This window comes from Amia ocellicauda, chromosome 12 (genome assembly GCF_036373705.1).
Source record: "Amia ocellicauda isolate fAmiCal2 chromosome 12, fAmiCal2.hap1, whole genome shotgun sequence".
Taxonomy (NCBI): domain Eukaryota; kingdom Metazoa; phylum Chordata; class Actinopteri; order Amiiformes; family Amiidae; genus Amia; species Amia ocellicauda.
In genome coordinates, this window is record NC_089861.1 from 3391808 (window position 1) to 3413312 (window position 21505).

General features: G+C 44.8%; 1 protein-coding gene across 2 annotated transcripts in view; it reads left to right on the forward strand.

Moving 5' to 3' along the window:
- slit2 (slit homolog 2 (Drosophila)) overlaps nt 1–21505 on the forward strand; it is a 124541-nt gene that overhangs the window by 91594 nt on the left and 11442 nt on the right. The window contains exons 15-29 of one of the 2 annotated variants that reach the window (XM_066718089.1): nt 129–152; nt 3473–3623; nt 4528–4602; nt 5881–6024; nt 6659–6802; nt 8109–8275; nt 8593–8725; nt 10815–10883; nt 11555–11626; nt 11833–11904; nt 12125–12196; nt 13312–13475; nt 14361–14485; nt 14748–14845; nt 17575–17714. In XM_066718089.1, the coding sequence (XP_066574186.1) occupies nt 129–152; nt 3473–3623; nt 4528–4602; nt 5881–6024; nt 6659–6802; nt 8109–8275; nt 8593–8725; nt 10815–10883; nt 11555–11626; nt 11833–11904; nt 12125–12196; nt 13312–13475; nt 14361–14485; nt 14748–14845; nt 17575–17714 (1650 nt within the window). The remainder of the gene's footprint in view (nt 1–128; nt 153–3472; nt 3624–4527; nt 4603–5880; nt 6025–6658; nt 6803–8108; nt 8276–8592; nt 8726–10814; nt 10884–11554; nt 11627–11832; nt 11905–12124; nt 12197–13311; nt 13476–14360; nt 14486–14747; nt 14846–17574; nt 17715–21505) is intronic. The other variant, XM_066718090.1, reaches the window with a different exon arrangement.

Below are 21505 nucleotides of genomic sequence, written 5' to 3' on the forward strand. Positions count from 1 at the left end.
ACTGCGCTGTAGAGTACCAGTCAGCCTGAACGTCCGTCTCTGTCCTCTGCTTTGCCAAAACTCAGCCGCCTCTTTTTTGTTTTGTTGTGTTTGTGTGTTTCCCTCTCCCTGTCTTCTCTCTCGTTTAGCCAAAGAACAATATTTCATTCCAGGTAGGTGTGCCTCTGGTACAGGCCTGCCCAGCTGCAGTTGCCCACCCTGCTCACTCCCCCACCTCACACACTGCCCCCCCACCCCGTACCCAATCTCAGTGTGTTTGTAGGTTTTAGGAATTTAATGCATGTTGTGTTTTATTTTGGGTTTTTTCAATCGCCTACTAGAGCAATTTTCATTCATGTCCTCCTGACCAGTAGACTCAATTCACCACGGTCTCGAGGGGCTCCGCATGTAGCTCTGCTTCCTCCCTGTCTTGGTGTGTGTTGACGATCTTCACCGTGTTTTTACTCACAGCAGCGTTCATGCAGATGCCAGTGAACAGTCGTATCGACCCGGGCGCTTTTGTCAGTCAGCATTAGTTGCTGTTGTCATTGCAGAGTTATGCCACACAACGTTATATTACTTTAGGCCAGTGGTTCTCAAAGTGTGGTCCCGGACCACCAGTGTTTCCAGGCCGGACCTCCAGGCGGTCCACGGGCTTATGCCAATGCAAGTTGATCCTAAAATAATGACAGAGTTGAATAATTGTGTATTACTGGTATTGAGAGATAAGCGAATGTGTTTTGTCTCCAGCAGCGGGAGGTTGGGAGCGTTGTGGAAAAGTTTGCCTTGGCTGAGTGGTCCGTGGGCCAAAACAGACTGAGAAACACTGCTTTAGATTAAAGAGAAATATGTTTTTTTCCCCTTATGCCTTAAAATTTCAAAGGAAAGAGTTTTGATGCAGTCAGTTATAAAGTTTCTTCCCATTTCCCAGTCAAAGGGTTACAGTGCACCCCCGTGGTGTCAGATAGAAAGCCTGTATGCACCGATGTGTGGCACTGATGTCTCTGCGACATTACAGCGCAAAGATAAGTGTTGAAGAAAGTGGATGCTTTCAGACTGAGGAGAGACCGCTAGGCCCATTCGGATCATTCGTTTGTAGTGCTGATAACTAGGTGATGCCCTAGAATTTCATCCAGCTGTTTCCTGAAAGATCCCAGAGAGTCCTTCCTGGTTCGTGGCTGGTTAGCCCGTTGCACACCCCCACAACCCTCGGTGTAAAGATGTAATGTGGGTAGCTGAAACACACAACAGCATAGCAGCAGATTAGTGCGACTTTTCTATGATGGTTGCCAAGTGTCAGCAGAATGTATCGGCCGTTGAACATCGCTGTTTGCGGTTCCCGATTTGATTTATGGAAGTGAAAAATCCAAACAATCGTAATTATGTGAAACATGATATCTTGGGAACATGTACCTCAGGGTGGGTAGGAATGGCGGACCGTGTTTGTGCTCAGCTCAGTCTCGTGATCTGTTGGCCTTTTTATATGCTCTGGCATCTGTATAGCTAAGCTGCTTTAGAGAAATTAGAGCGATTTTATGGACGATAAACTATTCTTGGACTCGGTGATTCTTGACTTCTACGTTTGGGGTCATATCTTGTTTGATTTTATTATTATTATTATTATTATTAATAGTATTATTACTTAATCTAAAAGTTAACCCACTGTTTCTTCAGTGTTCATCTCCAATATCCAATATCATCTTCCTTCAGACCAGAGACATTGCAACCTAAAGTAAAATACAATCACTCATTTGAGTTTTTCATTTTTTCCCCTCCATCCAAAATGTTGCTCTTTAAGATGTAGATAAGTCATGAAAGTGTTGTCAGATCCGCAGAGAAAGCTGTCTAACCTTATTGTATGTTCTGCACACTTAAGAAGGGACACTCCTGTTTAAAGAATCGTTCTGCCGAATAACGACCCCGTATTAACCCGCACTGAGTGTAAACTATTCACACGTTTGTCGTTTTTAAATGAATGTTGTGTTGTTTGCTGTGTGCTTGCTGTGTTCGGTGCTTTGCAGAGTCACTGCTAGCAGACCGCGTCTAATTTGTGTCTCATTAAACACGTCCTGAGGGAGTTTACATTGAGGGCACTGGATAATGAGACGCAAAAACCGATACCATAAAATATTCAGGGTTTCCCCCCCCGAGCCGGATCGAGGCATGTTTATCTTGGCGGGGCGAGGCGTGTCGAATAGCCTCGCCTTCGTTCAGATTCAAGAACACAAATCACTTAGAAAACCTGCTGGAACATTATGGACGCTGTTTGGATGTGCTGTGCGAGTGTCTTTATTCTCCAAACACAAAGGCATGGATTTCTCAAACAAAGCATCACAACAAACTACACTCTGGGGATGAGAATCAGTTTTCTGTTGTTGTTTTTAATTTGCTTTTTCTGGGGCTGAAACGCTCTGTCTTTCTTCCTTTTCTTTGGCTCTCTTTACTGTTTCAGGAGTTCATCATTTTGGCTGTAAGTAACACCCCCCCCACAGTAAAACCAGCTATCCCTGATTTGGTCCCTGTGATCCCACTGTTCTGTCCCTGATCTGTCACCTGACCAGTAAAAAACCTCAGTGGGGCAGGTTTTGACAAGCGCACACCGAAGCTTTTCTTATTTGGGGGTCGTCTTAAAAAGCCAACGTTTGTACCTTTAATAACAGTCATATAAAAACCTCCCAAGTCCTAACTCTGGCTTCTCTTGACCACAAACAACTGCTGCAATTTTCGGGCCACTCACTGCTTAACCCGCCTACCTTGTCCGAATGGCTGCCGCCTCCCTTGTTGTCTGTCTGTCCTGCTCCTTCTCCCGCCTCCCCCACCACCCCACGCATTCTTTGGCCTAGTGGAGGAAATTCAGCAGGGTTTTCCTTTGTGCTTGATCTAACCATGTGGTTGCGAGGTATGAGTAAAACATGGTTCTTTCAAGCACCATGGAGCGTCTTGCACTCTTCTTCAGCATGGCGAGCCGCAAGAGACAGCCTCTCTGTGTCCAGGCCCTCTATAGACGGGCCTAGATGAGCCCGAGCATCATTTTGCACCTTCTATAATGTAGAACAATATAGCCTTATTTCTCAATGTCAAAGGCAAACCCACGATGCAAGTTAAATATTTCAAATCGAAGGTGGCTCAAATTACAGGGTACGGGGGTAGAGAGAACTAAACCACCAAGATTTTAACCAGGAAAAGGCTTCTCGCTAATGCTGCCGACTCATTGAAACTGCAAACTGTCCTGTTTATTCCACTTCCTCTGTCCTCTGACCCAGCTCAAGGCCTGTGCAAACTGTCACAGGTCTTCAAAACGCGTCTTCCTCTGTCTTGTATTGACATCTGAACACCGAATGCCCTGTCCTCTCTCCCGCCCTGTCGCTCCCACCCCCCGGTCTCATGATCTCCCAGCCTCCTCTTCCTCCCCACTGCCGAGCGCCTGCCCCAGTCGCTTTTTGCTGGTTTTCTCGCGGGGTTGTGGGTAACGTCTGCGTCTGATCTTCTGCAGGCACGGAGGACTACCGGTCCAAGCTGGGTGGCGATTGCTTTGCGGACCTGGCCTGTCCCGAGAAGTGCCGCTGCGAGGGGACCACGGTGGACTGCTCCAATCAGAAGCTCACCAAGATCCCAGATCACATCCCCCAGTACACAGCCGAGCTGTAAGTGCGCGCAGACGGGAGATTGGATTTCACACACATACACAAACACACACACATGTTGCTGCATTTGTTAGCAGGCCAGCTGTGCAGAAGCATGGGTATTCAGGTGTATATAAAGGACAGGCATGGGTGATCTTCATAGCATCGGAGTGCGCTGAATAACGCACCAGGGGCTGAGCATTGCATAAACAATGTCAGGTTAACCTTAATTGAAAGCCAATTGGAGGGAAGGCACATCCGATTCATTTGTTGGGAGGCCCTGCTCTCTTGCCAATGCTGTTTTAACCTTGAGTTTGTAGTGTGAACCGAGTCAGAGCTGTGCAAGACCCGGCGTTTGTGTTTAAATTACGAGGCATGATAATGTGGTGAAAACGCAGGGAAAGTGACCTTGTTCTATTTTTATTCCCCCACTTCAGATTCCTCTTTTGAAAGGTTTGTCGCTAGTGAAAAAATGCTTTTCCCTTTTAGTGCATTCTGTAAGATGTATTTGCTTTAAACAAATTGATTCCCTCTCCTATTAGGGAAAATAATTCTTATCGTATAGAGGTAATTGAATAACTGTACAGCCGGGCGCAGCTTCGCAACCTAAAAATCGACATTGAATTCATTTCAAAACCAAACTTTCTTCTCCCCCAAGGTTTTCCCAAACAGATTGGATAAGGCAGCCCGTGAAAAATGTTGCCATGGAAATAACCTTCAGGTTACAAGCATGTTTATTGTTAAAAACCTGAAATTTCTCTAAAATTGCTGAAATGTTTGTCACTACAGGCATTTTCTATTTGTTGGGTTCGGACCTATAGACGCATCAATTTCATATGAATGCGCAAGAGCAGACTTCCTTGAAAGGCAGGTGGAATGAATTTGTGATTGATTGAACTTCTCCTCTCTCTCTTTCCCCTTCCAGGCGGCTCAACAACAACGAGTTCACGGTCCTCGAAGCGACGGGGATATTCAAAAAACTGCCCCAGCTCCGCAAAATGTAAGCCTCCTCTCAGGAAGAGTCTTCCATAAGTGTTTGCTGTTTTGTCCCTTTCCAACACACACGCACGCACACACACACGGACGCTGGTCTAAGTGTTCTCCTTTCTCTCTCCTCCTGTCCTGCCGTTTTGTTACTTTATTAGTCGGACAGTATGCGAGCGCCATGCTGTACCGTGTAATCAATTCAGCGCTCTGTGACAGAGCGCCGGGCCGAGGCGGTGAGGCAGAGCGAAACTGGCAGCTCTCTCCACAGTGAGTTCTCCCTCAGCCCGGGCGGACAGCTCCAGCGTCGAGACCGCTGTGGTATTGTGCCGGCACAGCAGGGCATCCACTGAGTCAGACATTTCAAAAGCAGTTTTTTTGGTAATCTCCTGTAACTTCTCTTTTCCCCCAAAACCCAGACTCCTCCAGTAGCCAATACCCACAAAAACAACCGCAAACGCCAACAGTACGGTCCTCAACATGGGCAGTTTAGAGAGAGATGTCCTCCATGTGTCCAATCCCAGAGTCTCAGACGTTCACCTCTCAGTGTTATAATAAGAACATAACCCCATCGTGCTCGTTTGGTGTCCATTAATAACTAAGTGATCAAGGATCCTATCCAGTCTGTTTCTGAATGTTCCCAAATTGTCTCTTCAGCCACATCGCTGGGGAGTTTGTTCAGATTGTGACGCCTCTCTGTGTGAAGAAGTGTCTCCTGTTTTCTGTCTCGAATGCCTTGAAGCCCAATTTCCATTTGTGTCCCCGGGTGCATGTGTCCCTGCTGATCTGGAAAAGCTCCTCTGGTTTGATGTGGTCGATGCCTTTCATAATTTTGAAGACTTGAATCAAGTCCCCATGTAGTCTCCTCTGTTCCAGGGCGAAAAGGTTCAGGTCCCTCAGTCTCTCAGTAGGACTTTCCCTTCAGACCTGGAATAAGTCTGGTTGCTCTCCTCTGAACTGCCTCTAGAGCAGCGATATCTTTCTTGAAGTGTGGAGCCCAGAACTGTACACGGGAGCCGGTCAAAAGGCCTTCATGTCCTCATTATGTCTGTGGGCTGGTCAGCAGATGAGGGAGTAACATGGTCACCTTAACTAGTAATGAAAACACATCAGAAGTGGCCCCTTTGGAACTAGAAGCTTGTATCAGGATGTCTCTGTCACGGTACACAATTTTTTACTGTACGACTCACTTGAATGGTTTAGATCTACTGTAAAATCTAGGCCAGGCCATCCACACATTGTTGTTGCTGTTGTTGTTCATCTCATGTTTGTTGAATTCTTCCCTTTCTCTCAGAAACCTGAGCAATAACAAGATCACCGACATCGAGGAGGGGGCTTTCGAAGGGGCGGCCGGCGTCAACGAGCTTATCCTGACGAGCAACCGTTTGGAAAACATTCACTCCCGGATGCTGAAGGGACTCAACGGCCTGCGCACGCTGTGAGTAGGAGCCCGGCCGGTGCATTTTTGGTGCAGCGATGCATCAGTTTGTGTTTCTCCCAACGTTATTTGGTAAGCTGTGAAAACAGGGCGTGTGGAAGTTGTTCCCCTCGCCTGGGTCCACCCCGATACTGTGCAATTAGAGTGAGTCCAGGAGATTGGTTTGTGCTTCATTGGGGGTGACCACGGAAATGTCACTGTGATAAATCAGAAGAGGGCTGACCGCTAGGAAGCCGATTCATACATGAGATAAGGTCAAAGTGTGCATATTTTCGTCGCACTGACTTAACACGTTAATATCATTAAAACTACAGGAGGGAATGCTTGTGTGAAATACTTTTTTCCTTTTTAATTATCATGATGGCAACTCTAAATATCACTACCTCTGAGCCGCACACTAATCCCCCCCGTTGTTTCAATAGGATGTGGGGACTGATGGATTACCCACATGGCCACAGTGCTCAAGAACCGCGTTCATCAGATTAGGTCTGGAAGCTGAGAATTGAAAGAAGGAAAGGAGGAAATATCATTAGGCTTCTCTCATCTGGAGAAAAAATAAAATGCATAGAATGGCACACAGACCCCTCTCGTCTCGGGCTCAAGTCTGAATCAATTTCGTCTCCCTCTTCCGCAGGATGCTGAGGAGCAATCGGATCAACTGCGTGGGAAACAGCAGCTTCACTGGCCTGAGCTCGGTGCGGCTTCTCTCCCTCTACGACAACCAGGTCACCTCCATGGCCCCCGGCGCCTTCGACACCCTGCACTCACTGTCCACTCTGTAAGTGTGATTGTAACCAGCATTCAGCAGCGAAATGGGCCGACAGCGCATGACCCGATCGCACCAGCTTCTAGGCTTGGCTCCAATCATGGTGGTCCAATCAGAATGTAGTGTCTGTTACAGTTTAACCTGTTTTAAATACTCTTGTATATACTATTGGACTGGGATATTAGTGGGGAATGAGATTGACATCATACGAATAATTAAAATGTTAGATCTAGTTTTCTGTATTTTCTGTTCAGCTGGTACTGAGGAGAGATTCATATATTTGTGTTTGTGTGCATATGTGTACCTGTGTATGTTTATGTGTGTATATATATACACACACACACACACACACACACACCTTGCTTGTAATCAAAATCAGCTGTCAGATCAGATGGGTGCAAAATAGATTGAAATCCACAGAACGACAGCTGAATTAAATCACTGTCTTTATGGAAAATCCAATAATAAAATGTAATCTGCTATTCATCTGAATATGAAATGACTTTATTGTGTGTACACTAGAGCCCGACAGCTTGTCAGAGTCCCTGACTGTTTCAATTAGCCGCAGATTACCTCGGCCCCGATTCAGCTTCACAAATAGAATTTCCTGTTCGACAGCCTTGACCTAATCTCTCGGCTTGTAACGCTTTGAAATGATTTTCGTGTGTGCAATTTAACAGCAAAATAGACCAGCTATAAATGCCTTCCATCAGAGTGGAGGAGGGAAAAAAATGATAAATTAATTTAGTGAGCAGAGTGGCTCAGGGACGAGTGGACGGGGGCTGAGAGGTGGATTGTTTGGCTTGGCAGCTACTCGGGCTGCGTGCTTGATTAGGGAAAGGGCTGCAATTTTATCCAGGGGGGTGATCAGGGATTTTGAGACTGCGACTCCAATGGCGACGGTTTCCGCTTATAGATTCATACGGTGCACTTGCAAGCCATTTCTAATTCTTCTAAATCAAAATCCAATTGGGTACGAGTTTGTGGTTTGCTATTTTAAGGTAGGGCAGAAGTTTGAGGACATTAGTGTTACTGTTAAACGCATTAACGAGACAACTACAGAACCGCACTCTATCTGTACGGATATTTTAGGTGTATCTATGTATCCGCCACCTCATGCCATAGAGGCGCGTGACAGTGTTTTCTGCTGGCAAGTTCTGTTACGTTTATGAACGAGGAAACATTGCAGCTGAGACTTCTGAGAGTGATGGCTGGCGTGAGAGGAGACATTCTAGCAGGGCAAGATTATGTGTTAACCCAGTTCGGACCGTTTGAAGCACACCGATGATCCTACTGCTCTCTCCTCCTCTACTGACAGGAATCTCCTCGCCAATCCCTTCAACTGTAACTGCCACCTGGCCTGGCTGGGCGAGTGGCTGAGGAAGAAGAGGATTGTCACGGGGAATCCCAGGTGCCAGAACCCCTACTTCCTGAAGGAGATCCCCATCCAGGACGTGGCCATCCAGGACTTCACCTGCGATGACGGTAGCTGTCCCGCCTGCTCGTCTTCAGTGCGTGCACGTGTTTTGTGTCATGGGAGTGATGTAGCCCGTTCCCCTTCCTGGTTCCTGATGTCATTGTGTAATCGTTACGGGTGGCACTGTGTATATCGCCGCTTTTGATATACAACAGAATGGTTCAGAATTCAGGCATGAATTAATTACTCGGTGGTTTTCAGCTTTTTTTCTCTTCATATGTGGCCAAAGTCACAATCTCTCTCTCTCTCTCTCATGGTAATTGCTTTCTTTTACTACTGACACACATTACATGAAAAATAAACACACAATGATCTCGTCCCCCAGGCAATGACGAGAACAGCTGTTCCCCGCTGGCCCGCTGCCCCGCCGAGTGCACCTGCCTGGACACTGTGGTGCGCTGCAGCAACAAGGGGCTCAAAGCGCTGCCCAGGGGGCTGCCCAAGGAAGTGACCGAGCTGTAAGTCGTTCTCATTGGGGCACCTTGGGGTACTGGATGGGCACAACAGAGTGGCACTTTAAAAAGCCCCCAATCACCCCAGAGCAGGGGTCTCAAACTCAATCCATGGAGGGCCGTGTGCATGCTGGTTTTCATTCCGAGTCCTCAATGACTTAATTGATCTAATTGTTTAATTCGCTACATACATTTAAGCACATATCCAGGCCGAGGATATTTTATAAGATATATCTTATACCATGAATCAAATGCACTTTTAGACCATGAACTGTAAAATACCTTGCAATACATTGTTTAAATATATCAAATTGAATAATTAATTAGACAAATGAAGTAATTGAGGACTCGGTTGGAACGAAAACCAGCATAATCTGGTTATCAGACACCGATAATCTGTCCCAGAGAGTCTAGTGATCTTCTGAGCAGACGATCCTCACTACTCCATGGGTGTGATAGGGATTACAGACTGAGGCTTATATTTATACATGTGTGTTTATGAGTATGTCAAAAAGTTTGTGTGTGTGTGTGTCATTCATCTGTACTGCTGAGAGACTCCACCTAACTCCCTTTTGTGTTTTATTGCCTTTTTCAATAGTACACGGCTAGTAGGAACAATACAGCTTTTCCCACGTGTTTCTCTGGAACAAAGGCGAGAGTCATGATTAGTCAAAGGCGTTTGAGGTGTTCAAGTACATCGTGGGTAGCAGGCATTTGCTTTCATACTAAACCATTCTGAATATCAGAGTACAACGGGAAAACCCAAAATGTAGAAATCTGTTTTGCCAGAGCTGGATGAAATTGGAAACTTCAGAAGATTTGGTCGCAGCACTTTTTCTTTTTCCTATTTTCTTCTTAACCCTACACAGGATCTCAGTGAAACCTTAATATAAGCTTAATAAAAGCGACTTCTAAAGGGAGAACTAAGTTTTCATTAGGTTGTAGATTAATTTCCAACAAAGGGTTGCGTCATCCCTGCTGACCTACCACGGTGTATTTAAACTGTTTAAATTAAATTGTTCATTATGCCTCTGAATACAGATTGCATCAGTCAGCTGCAGTTTTCAATCATCGTATTTCACAGAGGAAGTCGTTATAAGAGATTCTGACGGGTATTATAAAAATGATTTGTGGAGGCCCTGATTGCATGACGTGAATGTTTAATCTGTGTGAGGTGCATGATTATTTTGTTGTCCATGAAGCAGATTTCCTTTAATTTCAGCGGCTCTGCCGCCATATAAGGCTTATTTTTTCCCTGTGAAACATATCTCCATTTATTTGTTCTCATTTTACCGTGTTTTAAAGGCAGAACAAAACCTGTGCAATTGTGCAACGCTTACGTAAACTGTAATATAAAAATCCGTAACTACGTGTTTACAAAGCTTGTAAACCAAATTCACAATGCATTTGTATACGTTGTAAAGAAATTGCCTTAAAGCACACGGTACAATACAGCTTTCCACATCTTTCTCAGAAGTAATTGAATATAATCCTCAAGGGCTTCTTCGTTCAATCATAGTTTGGGTGAATAAATAAGACCTCAGAAATGGAGCATACGAAGCTGAGTTCACAGTCGACTGAATCCAGACCAAGAACTACAAACTCTCTGCTTCCTTTTCAATCCATTCGCTTTACTGTAATTGATTCTCGGATGGGAAAAGCAGATGTGAACGCCGAGTAAACGCCTCTCGTTCAGCGTGGCCATGGGATGAAAAGTCTAATTATACCACGGAAACCAGCATCACCCTCGGACATCTTTACACCTGACACCCACACATTCGCAGTTTTAACCGCATTGTTTCTTGTGTGTTTTTGAAATGAAACCTGTAAATGTCCTGGCATGTTGTTTCTGTTTTACACATTCAGATACTTCTGAGGAGACCGGTGGAAAATGAGAAATGCACACACAAGTGCTGGAGTGATATCTGTTCGGTTCCCCCGATGTGATTAGCTCGGCTTTGGAGGTCCGCGCGATGCTGTTTATTTTGGTTCCAAAACAACGTTGTAATTTCTAGCTCTGGGGAAGGGTTTTATTATTGTTTTTCAAGATGAAAATAACCTGATGTTTCTCTTATTTCTTTTTTTCCCTGTATAGGTATCTGGATGGAAACCAGTTCACCCAGGTCCCAAGGGAACTCTCTAATTATAAGCACTTAACTCTCATGTAGGTGGATCACTCTGTGAAGTGTTTTATTAGTTTAGTTACATTTAAAAATGATTAATGAAACTAATGCCGCTCCGCACTGGAAACCCCTATGGGGGTGGGGTGGGTTTAAAACTAATTTTGATTCGCAACAAGAGTGGGTGGCTTTCATTAAAATGAACGAGGACAAAACAATCGCATAATTAGAGGTTATATGACAGGTCCCCCCCCCCGAGTTTTCATTCAGTCTTTCACACTATCTGCACTGTTTTTGTGTTGTGTTTTGGTTGAGAGGGTAATTGTTGAGCTCTGTGCAGTAGCTGTGCGAGGATTTTCAACACATTTTCATACCATATGCCTTATTGTTTCAGTTTAATGACTCAACACTTTGATGTCATATAATGTGTGACAGAGCAGTATTTATAGACCCTGATCGTCCACTGAAATACCTGTCCTGAGTCATGTACGTTTATTCGTAAATTCTAAACAAAACCAGCTGCATAGCGTAGATGCCAAGTTTATATTTCAAGTGGGTTTCCTACTGTGTTATAAACAGGGTGCTAACCTGTGTCATTGCTGAGAGAAGGACGGCACTAGTTTCGATCTAAAATCTTTTTCCCATGATTGGGGGTCTGTTCCATATGTAATTTATTTTTTTGTGATTTACGTTTTATTTGTTCTTTGTATTTCAGCGACTTAAGTAACAACCAGATCAGCACTCTGTCCAACCAGAGTTTCAGCAACATGACTGAGCTGCTGACACTGTGAGTCTGGCTCTCCTCTCTCCTCTGCCTTTGTGCCCCAAATCGATCGATCAGGTCGGCTACTTCAGGCGCAGATGTCCTTGCTAAAGCCTGCGTGTAATCCAACACCATTAAAACACAAAACGACATTGTTTGCATGGCTGGAAGTCGCACGTGTTTGCGAAACTGCAAACGCCTCCGTGATTTGTTATTTGTTTCCTTTCCAGAATCTTAAGCTACAACCGACTACGGTGCATACCAGTCAAGGCTTTCGATGGGCTTAAGTCTCTACGGCTGTTGTAAGTATACAATGTGCTTTGGGTTGTGTGGGCTTTGTGTATCTGTGGATTATATACTTCATGTAGCTGTGGATCTGTGCATCTTCATCAGAACAGACACCAGTTGTCTGCCATTGTGTCAGGATTGAAACCTTGCCCTACTGTCAGTCCTGCACCCGTGTGACACATGTATCTGTATGTGTATGTGTATGTGTATATCAATAATGCTGTGATTTCGCAGGTCCCTGCACGGCAACGACATCGCCAATATACCAGAGGGGGCTTTCCACGATCTCTCCTCGCTGTCACATCTGTGAGTCTGCTGTGCTTTCAAGGGTCTGAGATGGAGGGGGTGGGAGCAGCGATGTTTTCACAGCTGGGATGGATGTAATTTTCTAAAATTGGTGGTCTTGGCTCAAGGCACACTTCTTAAAACTCGTTCAGCTAGACAGACTGTAGATACTGACTGAGGCTCTTCCACATCTGCCTCTCCTTCCTGAAAGTTAAATGCGATCGACAGCTGGGAAGGAAGGATTGTGACATGAAGGAGTTTCACCTTGTTGCTGGTGGCCGTCTCCATGTCTAGTGTGATCCCTGTTTGTGCCACATCCTTGTGTAGTAGTGACAGGAAAAATTGTTTTAACAGGAAGAAAGTGCTGAGAACGCAGAATCAGCAAAGAGACTCGTACGATTCTGATTTTAATTCATACGGGCTGAATCGCCCCCCGGCAAGATGCGTATCCGCTCAGTCACAGGCTGGCAGGGTTGTGTGCCACTAGGTCCTTACAGAAACCCCTCCACTCCAGTCTTAAGAGGGTTTTAATTGCATGGAGCCCATTAAAATGTATATTGGATTAAAGCCTGAGATTCATTTGATTAAAAAAGAAAAAAAACTGCCACAAGACCGGGCTTATCCTAAAAATAGATCTGCTTTTAACAGTCTAGATTACAGGGACTTTCTAGATCAGCGGCTCCCACAGAAAGGGACTGTATTGATCTTTGGGCAACTGTCATGTGGGCCGTTATTGTCACGAATGTTCATGCCGTCTTATTGTGCAGAGTTTTTTGGGGTTTTTGCAGATTCACCGTCAGCCCCATCGCCGGGCTACCTGTGCAGATCCTGCCCTGCTTGTATCCGAGTAGGGGGCTCCAGGGGAGAGGACAGGAACCCGATCTCCCCGTGTAATCGCCATGTAATTAATTTATATGGAACGCTGGTACTCGTATCTCATCTCGAAAGCAGATAAATCATCGACACCAGCCGCGTCCCCAGGGGGCTCCGCGCCTGTGAAACGGCGTATGCTTCAAAACAAAGAACCAATTCACTGCAAATTAATTAATGTGGGTTGCCATGGAGCGTCTCCCAAACAGCGTCTATGCGGAGCCCGGAGTGATTTTGTGGTTTGTTGTTGTTTGTTTCTCTCACAGGGCCCTCGGTGCCAACCCGCTATACTGTGACTGCAACATGCAGTGGCTGTCTGAGTGGGTCAAGTCGGGCTATAAGGAGCCGGGCATCGCTCGCTGCGCCGGACCCGGAGAAATGACGGACAAACTGCTGCTCACCACGCCCTCCAAGAAGTTCACCTGCCAAGGTACCGGTGGCTCGGGTCCCAGTGTCATTACAGGGAGGCGTGCAATGGATTAGCATTTTCATTTCCGTGTTTCTTTATATATAGATTATCTTTGAGGGATTTGTTGTTGAGCGTTTTCTTTTCTATGTGGACGGATGTCAGAAAAAGCCTCTCAGAGTTTAGTTTCTGTAGTTCAGCTTTTGTGTGCCGCCATTTTAGATTCCATGAAAACATGATTTACAACAGGATATTTTTCATGACGGTTTGATATTTGATACTTTTCTTTTTACTCTTTTCTTTTTCCTTACTCACTCACACACGTCTACAAATATTTCAAAATTACAAAAAGCAAAACATAAGTGGAAACTATACTTCTACACCAAAGTAAGTCATCATTTCCCAAATTTTGATACCAGTCACACCTTTAGTTTGCTTTCAATCATCCAGATCAACAAACTTTAAATTACAAACTCAGGAATGTATTTGTTTAGTTTTTCTTCTTGTCGGGCTTATTTATAGAAACAGGGGGAAGGAAAAACACTCAGTCATTTCTTGCTGGACATCATTAATACTTTTGTTTTTGACTTTGGATAATTCATCACCTTTAGATGTCCCGGGACCGTGTGGTTTTCTGGTGACAGGTAGGCCGTGAAGTGCTTTGTTAGTCGTCCGAACCTGTCCAACCACTCGCCCACCCTTCTTTCCTGAGGTTGACCCTTGACCTGACACCGAGCCACGAGGGGCTCATTGTAACCCTGTCATGCTGTTCTGTCATTGACCTGTCTCTGCTTGGACCTCTTATCCTGACCCTTATTTTGACCTCACACTGTGAAACCATTAGATAATACATTCGAAATGTTTAAAAAACAATAATAATTCTGTGTCGGCTTCTGTTTCCTGTTCCAGGCCCTGTGGATGTCAGCATCCTTGCCAAGTGTAACCCGTGTCTGTCGAACCCATGCAAAAATGACGGCACATGCAACAATGACCCGGTCGACTTCTACAGATGCACCTGCCCGTACGGCTTTAAGGTCCGTGGCCCTTATTTTGCATTTATTAAATGTATTTTTTTAACTTTACAGTCTTATAAGAAAGTGTCCAATCGAGAGGAGGGCATTCGCCCCATCGTGCTCGTTTGGTGTCCATTAATAACTAAGTGATCAAGGATCCTATCCAGTCTGTTTTTGAATGTTCCCAAATTGTCTCTTCAGCCACATCGCTGGGGAGTTCTTCTTCTTCTATTGTTTGTGTATTAGAATAATTCTCATCACTTCTATTTATTCCTATTCTTAGGGACAGGACTGCGACGTTCCCATCCATGCCTGCATTAGCAACCCCTGCGGCAACGGAGGCACGTGTCATTTGAAAGAGGGGGAGAAAGATGGGTTTTGGTAAGTCAGAAACAATACACACACCATGCCTGGGATCTGAGGGGAACAGCCCGTGGTCTTGTCTGGCAGGGACTCCCCAAGTGTGCATTGTAAAACCGTACAATTGTGTATGATGTGTTTGAGGGCAGATGGACTAAATATCCTCGGATGGCGGACTGTGGTGAGTGCAGCGGACATAAAGGGGCTGAAATAAAGAAACACACACATCAAATATTGTCTATTACAAATCAGCACTGGGGCAATTGTGTCTGATCGTCAGTTAGCCGATGTGTTTGAATGAATATTTCATACCGCTGCTGCTCCGTTCGGACTGCATATAAACCCACAGTCCAGCGGCAAAACAGCCCTATTAAGAATTTATTAAATTTTCATACAGAATTGAGTCGTTTTTCCACAGAATCTGCTTTTCCCACGGAGACGGCGGTTTCATTTTTCATGGTGCCATTTATTGTTCTCCGCCACCGGTCTCCTGGAACGATCCCATTGTGCGTGTGAACATTGTTTATTGTTGCTCTCGATGAGGCCCGTTGTGTACCGCAGTCTGGGACGGGAAGGAGTCGGCGTAGCTAAGCCAAGCAAATAACCCTCCGTATCTGACCTGAATCCACCGAGCCTCTGGAGAGAGTGACAGCAGAGGGATGAGTCTAGGCGCCATATTAATTTGCTGGGCGTGTCGGTCCATTTCGGGAGGGTGACGACCCTGTCTTGTTGCTCGGAGCTGAACGAGTGTGGCGGGCAGGAGGCCACACATGTATCTCTTTGTGGAAAATATGGATACGGGAGACTTTAAAGCATGTCTGCAGCCACTAGAAATAGGTTTGCCCTCCTGTCAAATGTTGATACACACTGGAAAGAGGTGAATATATATCTGGCCCATAGATATAGGGCAGAGATTTCAATTTGTGGTCTGCGGCAGGGTTTGTTAAAGACCACGAGAAAGCAGTAGTCGTTTCGTGTCTAGTTTTGATAGGAGATGTGTGTCAACGGACTCGCAATTAGGTTGTTGCTTATAAAAGTATTGTGGCTGTTTTAACATTTTGTACCCTAGGAAGTCAGCCTTTTCAGTAACTTAAAACTTGATTTGATACGTAACAACGCTTTTGAGTTTTCCGATATGAAAGACACCACTGCGTATAAATATTCCAGCTTTAATACGGTGCTGAACGTACCTGTTCTTTGCTGGAGTTGTCTGAAATTTGTTGGGAGACTTTTGAGACAATGCATACATAAACAGAGACTGATCAGCGGCTATGCTTTCTTACGGGAAACGAGAAAAGGGTGTCAAACGACGACACAGACACGTCCGCAGCACTTACAGACAAGAGGGCGCTGCTCTGCTCACACATTGAATCTGGGAATTAAAAATGTATTTTCCGTTTGTCGCACGCCGGCACGCTGAGAGCACTTTAAAGTGGGAATTAGTTAATCAGAGAATAAAATCGCCCCAGCTGCACTCCATGAATAATAAAACACCATTAAATTAACTTCATCGTTCCACAGGAGAATGGCAATCTTTCCATCAGGCTTAATAAGGTGGCGCGTGAAATGGGAACGGCTTTACTCCAGCACTTCATTAAGGAATTATCAAGACCTCTTACCTAAACTTTTCATCTTCAGATTAATCAGTTTTCCTCTCCCGCCTGTGAAATATTAATTGGCTCCGCTTAGCAGGTAATGAGAAACGGTGTACACCCAGCGGCGTTTCTGTTAAGCACGTATTATTGTCCAGATATTGCGGAGATACAGGTGCGATAGTGTCTGATTCAGATTTTGAATTTGCCTGCACTGGCTCCCAGATGGATTGTAACTCCGGCTTCAAAAAGATGATCTGGAGATTCTTTTTATAACTACTAAGAAATAGGATGAAAAATATCTAAGGCACCGTTATTCATTCGTGCCAAGTTTCCACCAGGGATGTGTACCACTCAAGAGACAGATATTCACTTTGAGGAAGTAATCCCTTGGTAAGACTCAAGTATATAAACTGACCTGCGTTTATTTACTTCTGGGTCTAGATAAATAAGCCATTTATCTGCGGGAAACATTTCCTGGCTTGATAGTTGAATTGCACACAGAGTACAGAATGTTTTCTCTCCAAAAGGCATTTAATTTGACTGATTGTAGACATAAACTGAAACAGCCATCTGTAATGTGCGTAGCTCTGGGAACCAATGGTTTAGAACATAAGAGTTTACAATCGAGAGGAGGCCATTTGACCCATCACGCCCGTTTGTTGTCCATTAATAACTAAGTGATCCAAGGATCCTATCCAGTCTGTTTTTGAATGTTCCCAAATTGTCTCTTCTACCACATCGCTGGGGAGTTTGTTCAGATTGTGACGCCTCACTGTGTGAAGAAGTGTCTCCTGTTTTCTGTCTCGAATGCCTTGAAGCCCAATTTCCATTTGTGTCCCCGGGTGCATGTGTCCCTGCTGATCTGGAAAAGCTCCTCTGGTTTGATGTGCTCGATGTCCTTCATGATTTTGAAGACTTGGATCAAGTCCCCACGTAGTCTCCTCTGTTCCAGGGTGAAAAGGTTCAGGTCCTCAGTCTCTCAGTAGGACATTCCCTTCAGACCTGGAATAAGTCTGGTTGCTCTCCTCTGAACTGCCTCTAGAGCAGCGATATCTTTCTTGAAGTGTGGAGCCCAGAACTGTCCACAGTATCCAGATGAGCTCTAACTAGTGCATTGTACAGTCTGAACATCACTGCCCTTGTTTGCGGCTGCAGGTGCGTGTGCGCGGACGGGTTTGAGGGCGAGGCGTGCGAGATCAACATCGACGACTGCGAGGACAATGACTGCGAGAACAACTCCACCTGCATCGACGGCATCAACAACTACACCTGTCTGTGCCCCCCCGAATACACAGGTAAGCCCACCGAGAACATGCCACTGAGTTCACAAACACAGGATTCGAGATGTCTCCTAAACAAACAAATTTCTTTTGTTGTCTTTCTTTTTCTGCATGAAAACATGTCCAGACGGTCTTTAAGATTGGACTAGGGGACAGTATGTCTAGTGTGTGATCCATTATTGTGCTGACATTCACCTAAATATATTCCCTTCACACTTGTTAGTACATGCTTATAAAATCTGCATTCTAAATACGAACTGAATTAATGTATTTTTAAATCCACACCTCAGTAGGACAACATTGTTCTTGGATCACGCTGTGTTCCCAAAGTCGTAACCACAAACTGCTACTTGTGTTTTTGTGTGAATTAGCAGCTCCTCCCAAGACAACGCCCAAGGGGTAGAGAGCGAGTTTAAAGGGAGGCCATTAATGAGCAGATCAATAATAATAACAAATAGGATAATTGCCCTGTCATGGTAACCGGATCAAAAGACGAGCTTTCTTTACTGTTTTGTCTCTGAAACGGGTGAAATTGGGCATCATCCTCTCCAAGCACAGCTGCATAAGAAGGGTGAACACAGAGCCTTGGGAATTCCACTCCGGCATCACCAAAACATTCTGTAGAAGTTCTTAAAATGGTGAAAGAGGAAATCTTAATTGTTGACCTAAGTTGGGGGTTTGCGGACGGCCTGTACTGTACTGTCTATTGGGTTTAGAGTCCAGTGATTCACGTCAGCAGAAAAGTGGAATGACATTGACTCGCAGGGCATGGATAAATTCAGCAGCGTTCGCATTAACCCGTGGGTTAGACTGTGTAATGAGGTGGCAGATCTTCTGCCCCTGTCAGGGCCAGTTAATTGCCCCGACCTTGACCCCACGCTGCACGTTTACCGATCGCAGTGCTGACGGCAGCGGTGCAATCTCCACACCAGTCTCCTGTAGAGGTCCTCTGTGCCAAGGTTACAGTTTATATCTCAGAGTGCAAATCGGGCCAGGACTGTTGAAATATAAAGCTGGCATGATATGAGACAATCAAGAACAGTTTCATGATCTAGACAGCTCTGCCATTGTGTAATTTACATTATTATTAATATTAGTTCATGCATTGGCTTAACTTGTAGATTAACTGCTGTAAACAGCTTCTTACTGCAGATAAGGATCTTTTAGTTGTATTAACCTCAATAAATATATAATAAATCATAATCATAAATACACGATATAATATGAAACTGCTTCCTTGTATGATTTTCATTGATGTATTTATTGCTAATCTGAAAGCTAACTTTGTATACGATTGTCTTGCTTTTGACTTTCAAAGGACATTTTGCAAGTTTGCAAGATTATGCTGAAACAAGTGGAGTGTTAGTCCTGCTGTAAGCGTTGTGTATTAGGTGAACCAATTTCAATTGTGCCATTAAAAACTGGAATATTATAACATGTTGTTCATTAGCCTCTGGGGTGCCTTCAGTCAACGCCTGGAAAATGACCGAGTTTAGGTCACCTTGTTGACTGATTTCACACTCAATTTGCTGTGTTTGAAACTGCAGCGTGTTTCTTACAGGAAGGGTTTTCTTTGCCCCTGAATTTCTAAAGGCCGTCATCCTTGCTCAGTATCTGTGACAGATTTCTCTAATCTGATCACATCAGTGTCGTTCTAGGCAGAGAACAGGGCTCTGTCAGTTGTATTTGCATATGGTGGCATCTGACCAGGCTTTTTGCAATATAGTTTTTTGTTTGTCTGTTTGTTGTTGTCGTTGTTGTTGCAGTAACAGTCAAGTGTCCGCTTTGCTTTTCTGTGCCTGCGTTCAACGCAGATCTCGTACCGCTCTGCTGTTGCTACACCTTCATGTTTAAACTTAAAAGAAAAAAAAGTTTCTCTTCTGTCTTTGCCGCTGCAAGCTGCTACTTTGAATGAGGTGGAGAGAGGTTAGTAGCCGCTGTTTCTTGATCTTCGCTGTACCGTGGTTGTGTTCACAACAGACAAGACAGCCCAGTGGGCGTCTCATTCTAGACCACCTTGACACGTTCATTTGGTTCAGTGGTCCAAAATCATTTGATAACATTTAAGAAAGGACAAAAACAGGGCAGAATGATTTGTTCATGTTACCCACATGTTAACTAAATATTTAATTTGTAGAGATTTGATAACTAGCACAGGTCATACACAACCTGTCAAGGCGATATTCAACGGTGGAAAAGTGACAGTTCTGTTATAAGCACAGCCACGGTTTTCCCTTCTTCCACGCTCCATCCCTGCTTTTTTTTTAGCTGCATGCTTATCAGAGTCCACCATAGGCATTGTCCAGAATATGACCTGTCCCGAATCGCTGCTCGCTGGCCTGTGTCAGAGCTGCTCTGAAAGTGTTTGCGGTGCACAAACGTCACGGTGGGGAAACTTGAGCTGCATGCATGACTCCAGCCACATCAATATAGAGAACACGCCTCATACATGAGTATTGAAATATGTAGTTGTGTGTGGGAGTGTGTGTTGGGGGCTATAGACTCAATCGCTGTGACAGTGCGCCCCTCGATCGCTGGAAAGGCATCATCATTAAACATGATCACATATATCCGTATTCTACATTTCAATTTAAAACCGAATGTATACTAATAAAACACACAATGAAAGGATATATAGAAGCTAAACCTCCATATCCTGCCACTCAGTCTACAGTTCTCTCTGCCCTCTCACAACCGGGTCTCTGTGCCTCGCACCTGTCAGCGTTCCCTGGCAGACTCGGGCCTGGATAAATTATTCATATGAGTGAGTTTTGAATGACAAGTCGGAAGGATAAATCCTCCATGCAGGATCCTGAAACGGAGACCCAGGGGAGCGGTGTCACTGGGAAGCTTAGAGTCGATCTTCAAACCATACAGCCACCCCTGACCAGAATGCACAACAAGCCCTGCCGCCCCGAGACCCTCGGCTCTGTGTGCACCTCGCTGGGAGTCGCGATTATTTATTTTCCACTCGCTTCTTAGCATGAGTAAAAACACATTTCGCCTCATAAGCATTCATGCGGCTGTGCGCAGTGACCTTGGATATTGTGCAGGCGTTCGTCCGCGCTCAGCGTTTGTGAAACTTGTGAGCAATCTGCCAGCACCGTGTCAGGAGAAATCATGAAGTACCGCATCCTTATATCCTTATAGCAGTGGGTTATAATGTCAGAGCCTGCAGGATTGCTGCTATGCAATGAGATGTCTTAACCCCCCCCCAAAAAAGAGAATGAGGAAGAAAAACAATGAATAAGATCATTCCAGGCCCCTGAGACGTGATTTGAGATCAGTTTACATTCGTGCTAAAACGAATATGAATGTGTTTATAGGAAACGTAGAAACTGTACGAATTTGGGAGATTTATGCCCAGTCGGCACAACTGTGAAACCAGAAAGAGTTTGAACAGGAGGTTGTGAATCATGTGCAGCGATCTGCAAATACTTCCTGAATGAAAACAGAAACCTCGAGCATGCAGGTTACGTATCACCTCATTTTTTGTATTTCGTTTTTTTACAAGTAAAGCTTTTATCTGTTTAAAGACTTTATTGTGAGCGCTGAAAGAAGAACTGTAAAGTACTGGATAAATCGGCAAGTTTTGCTATCACAGTTCTTGCATGCTATGAAATTATTTTTAATCCGCAACAGATACATACAGATCTACGGCGATCAAAGACGAGCCGCTCATTCTGATACAGAGGAAACTGTCTCGGGAGCTTCCATTAGACATCGACACGTGAACAGATTTAGGACAATTATGGAGAACAAATAACACTGTGCTTATTCCACTCCTTAAAAGTAACCTGTTCAGC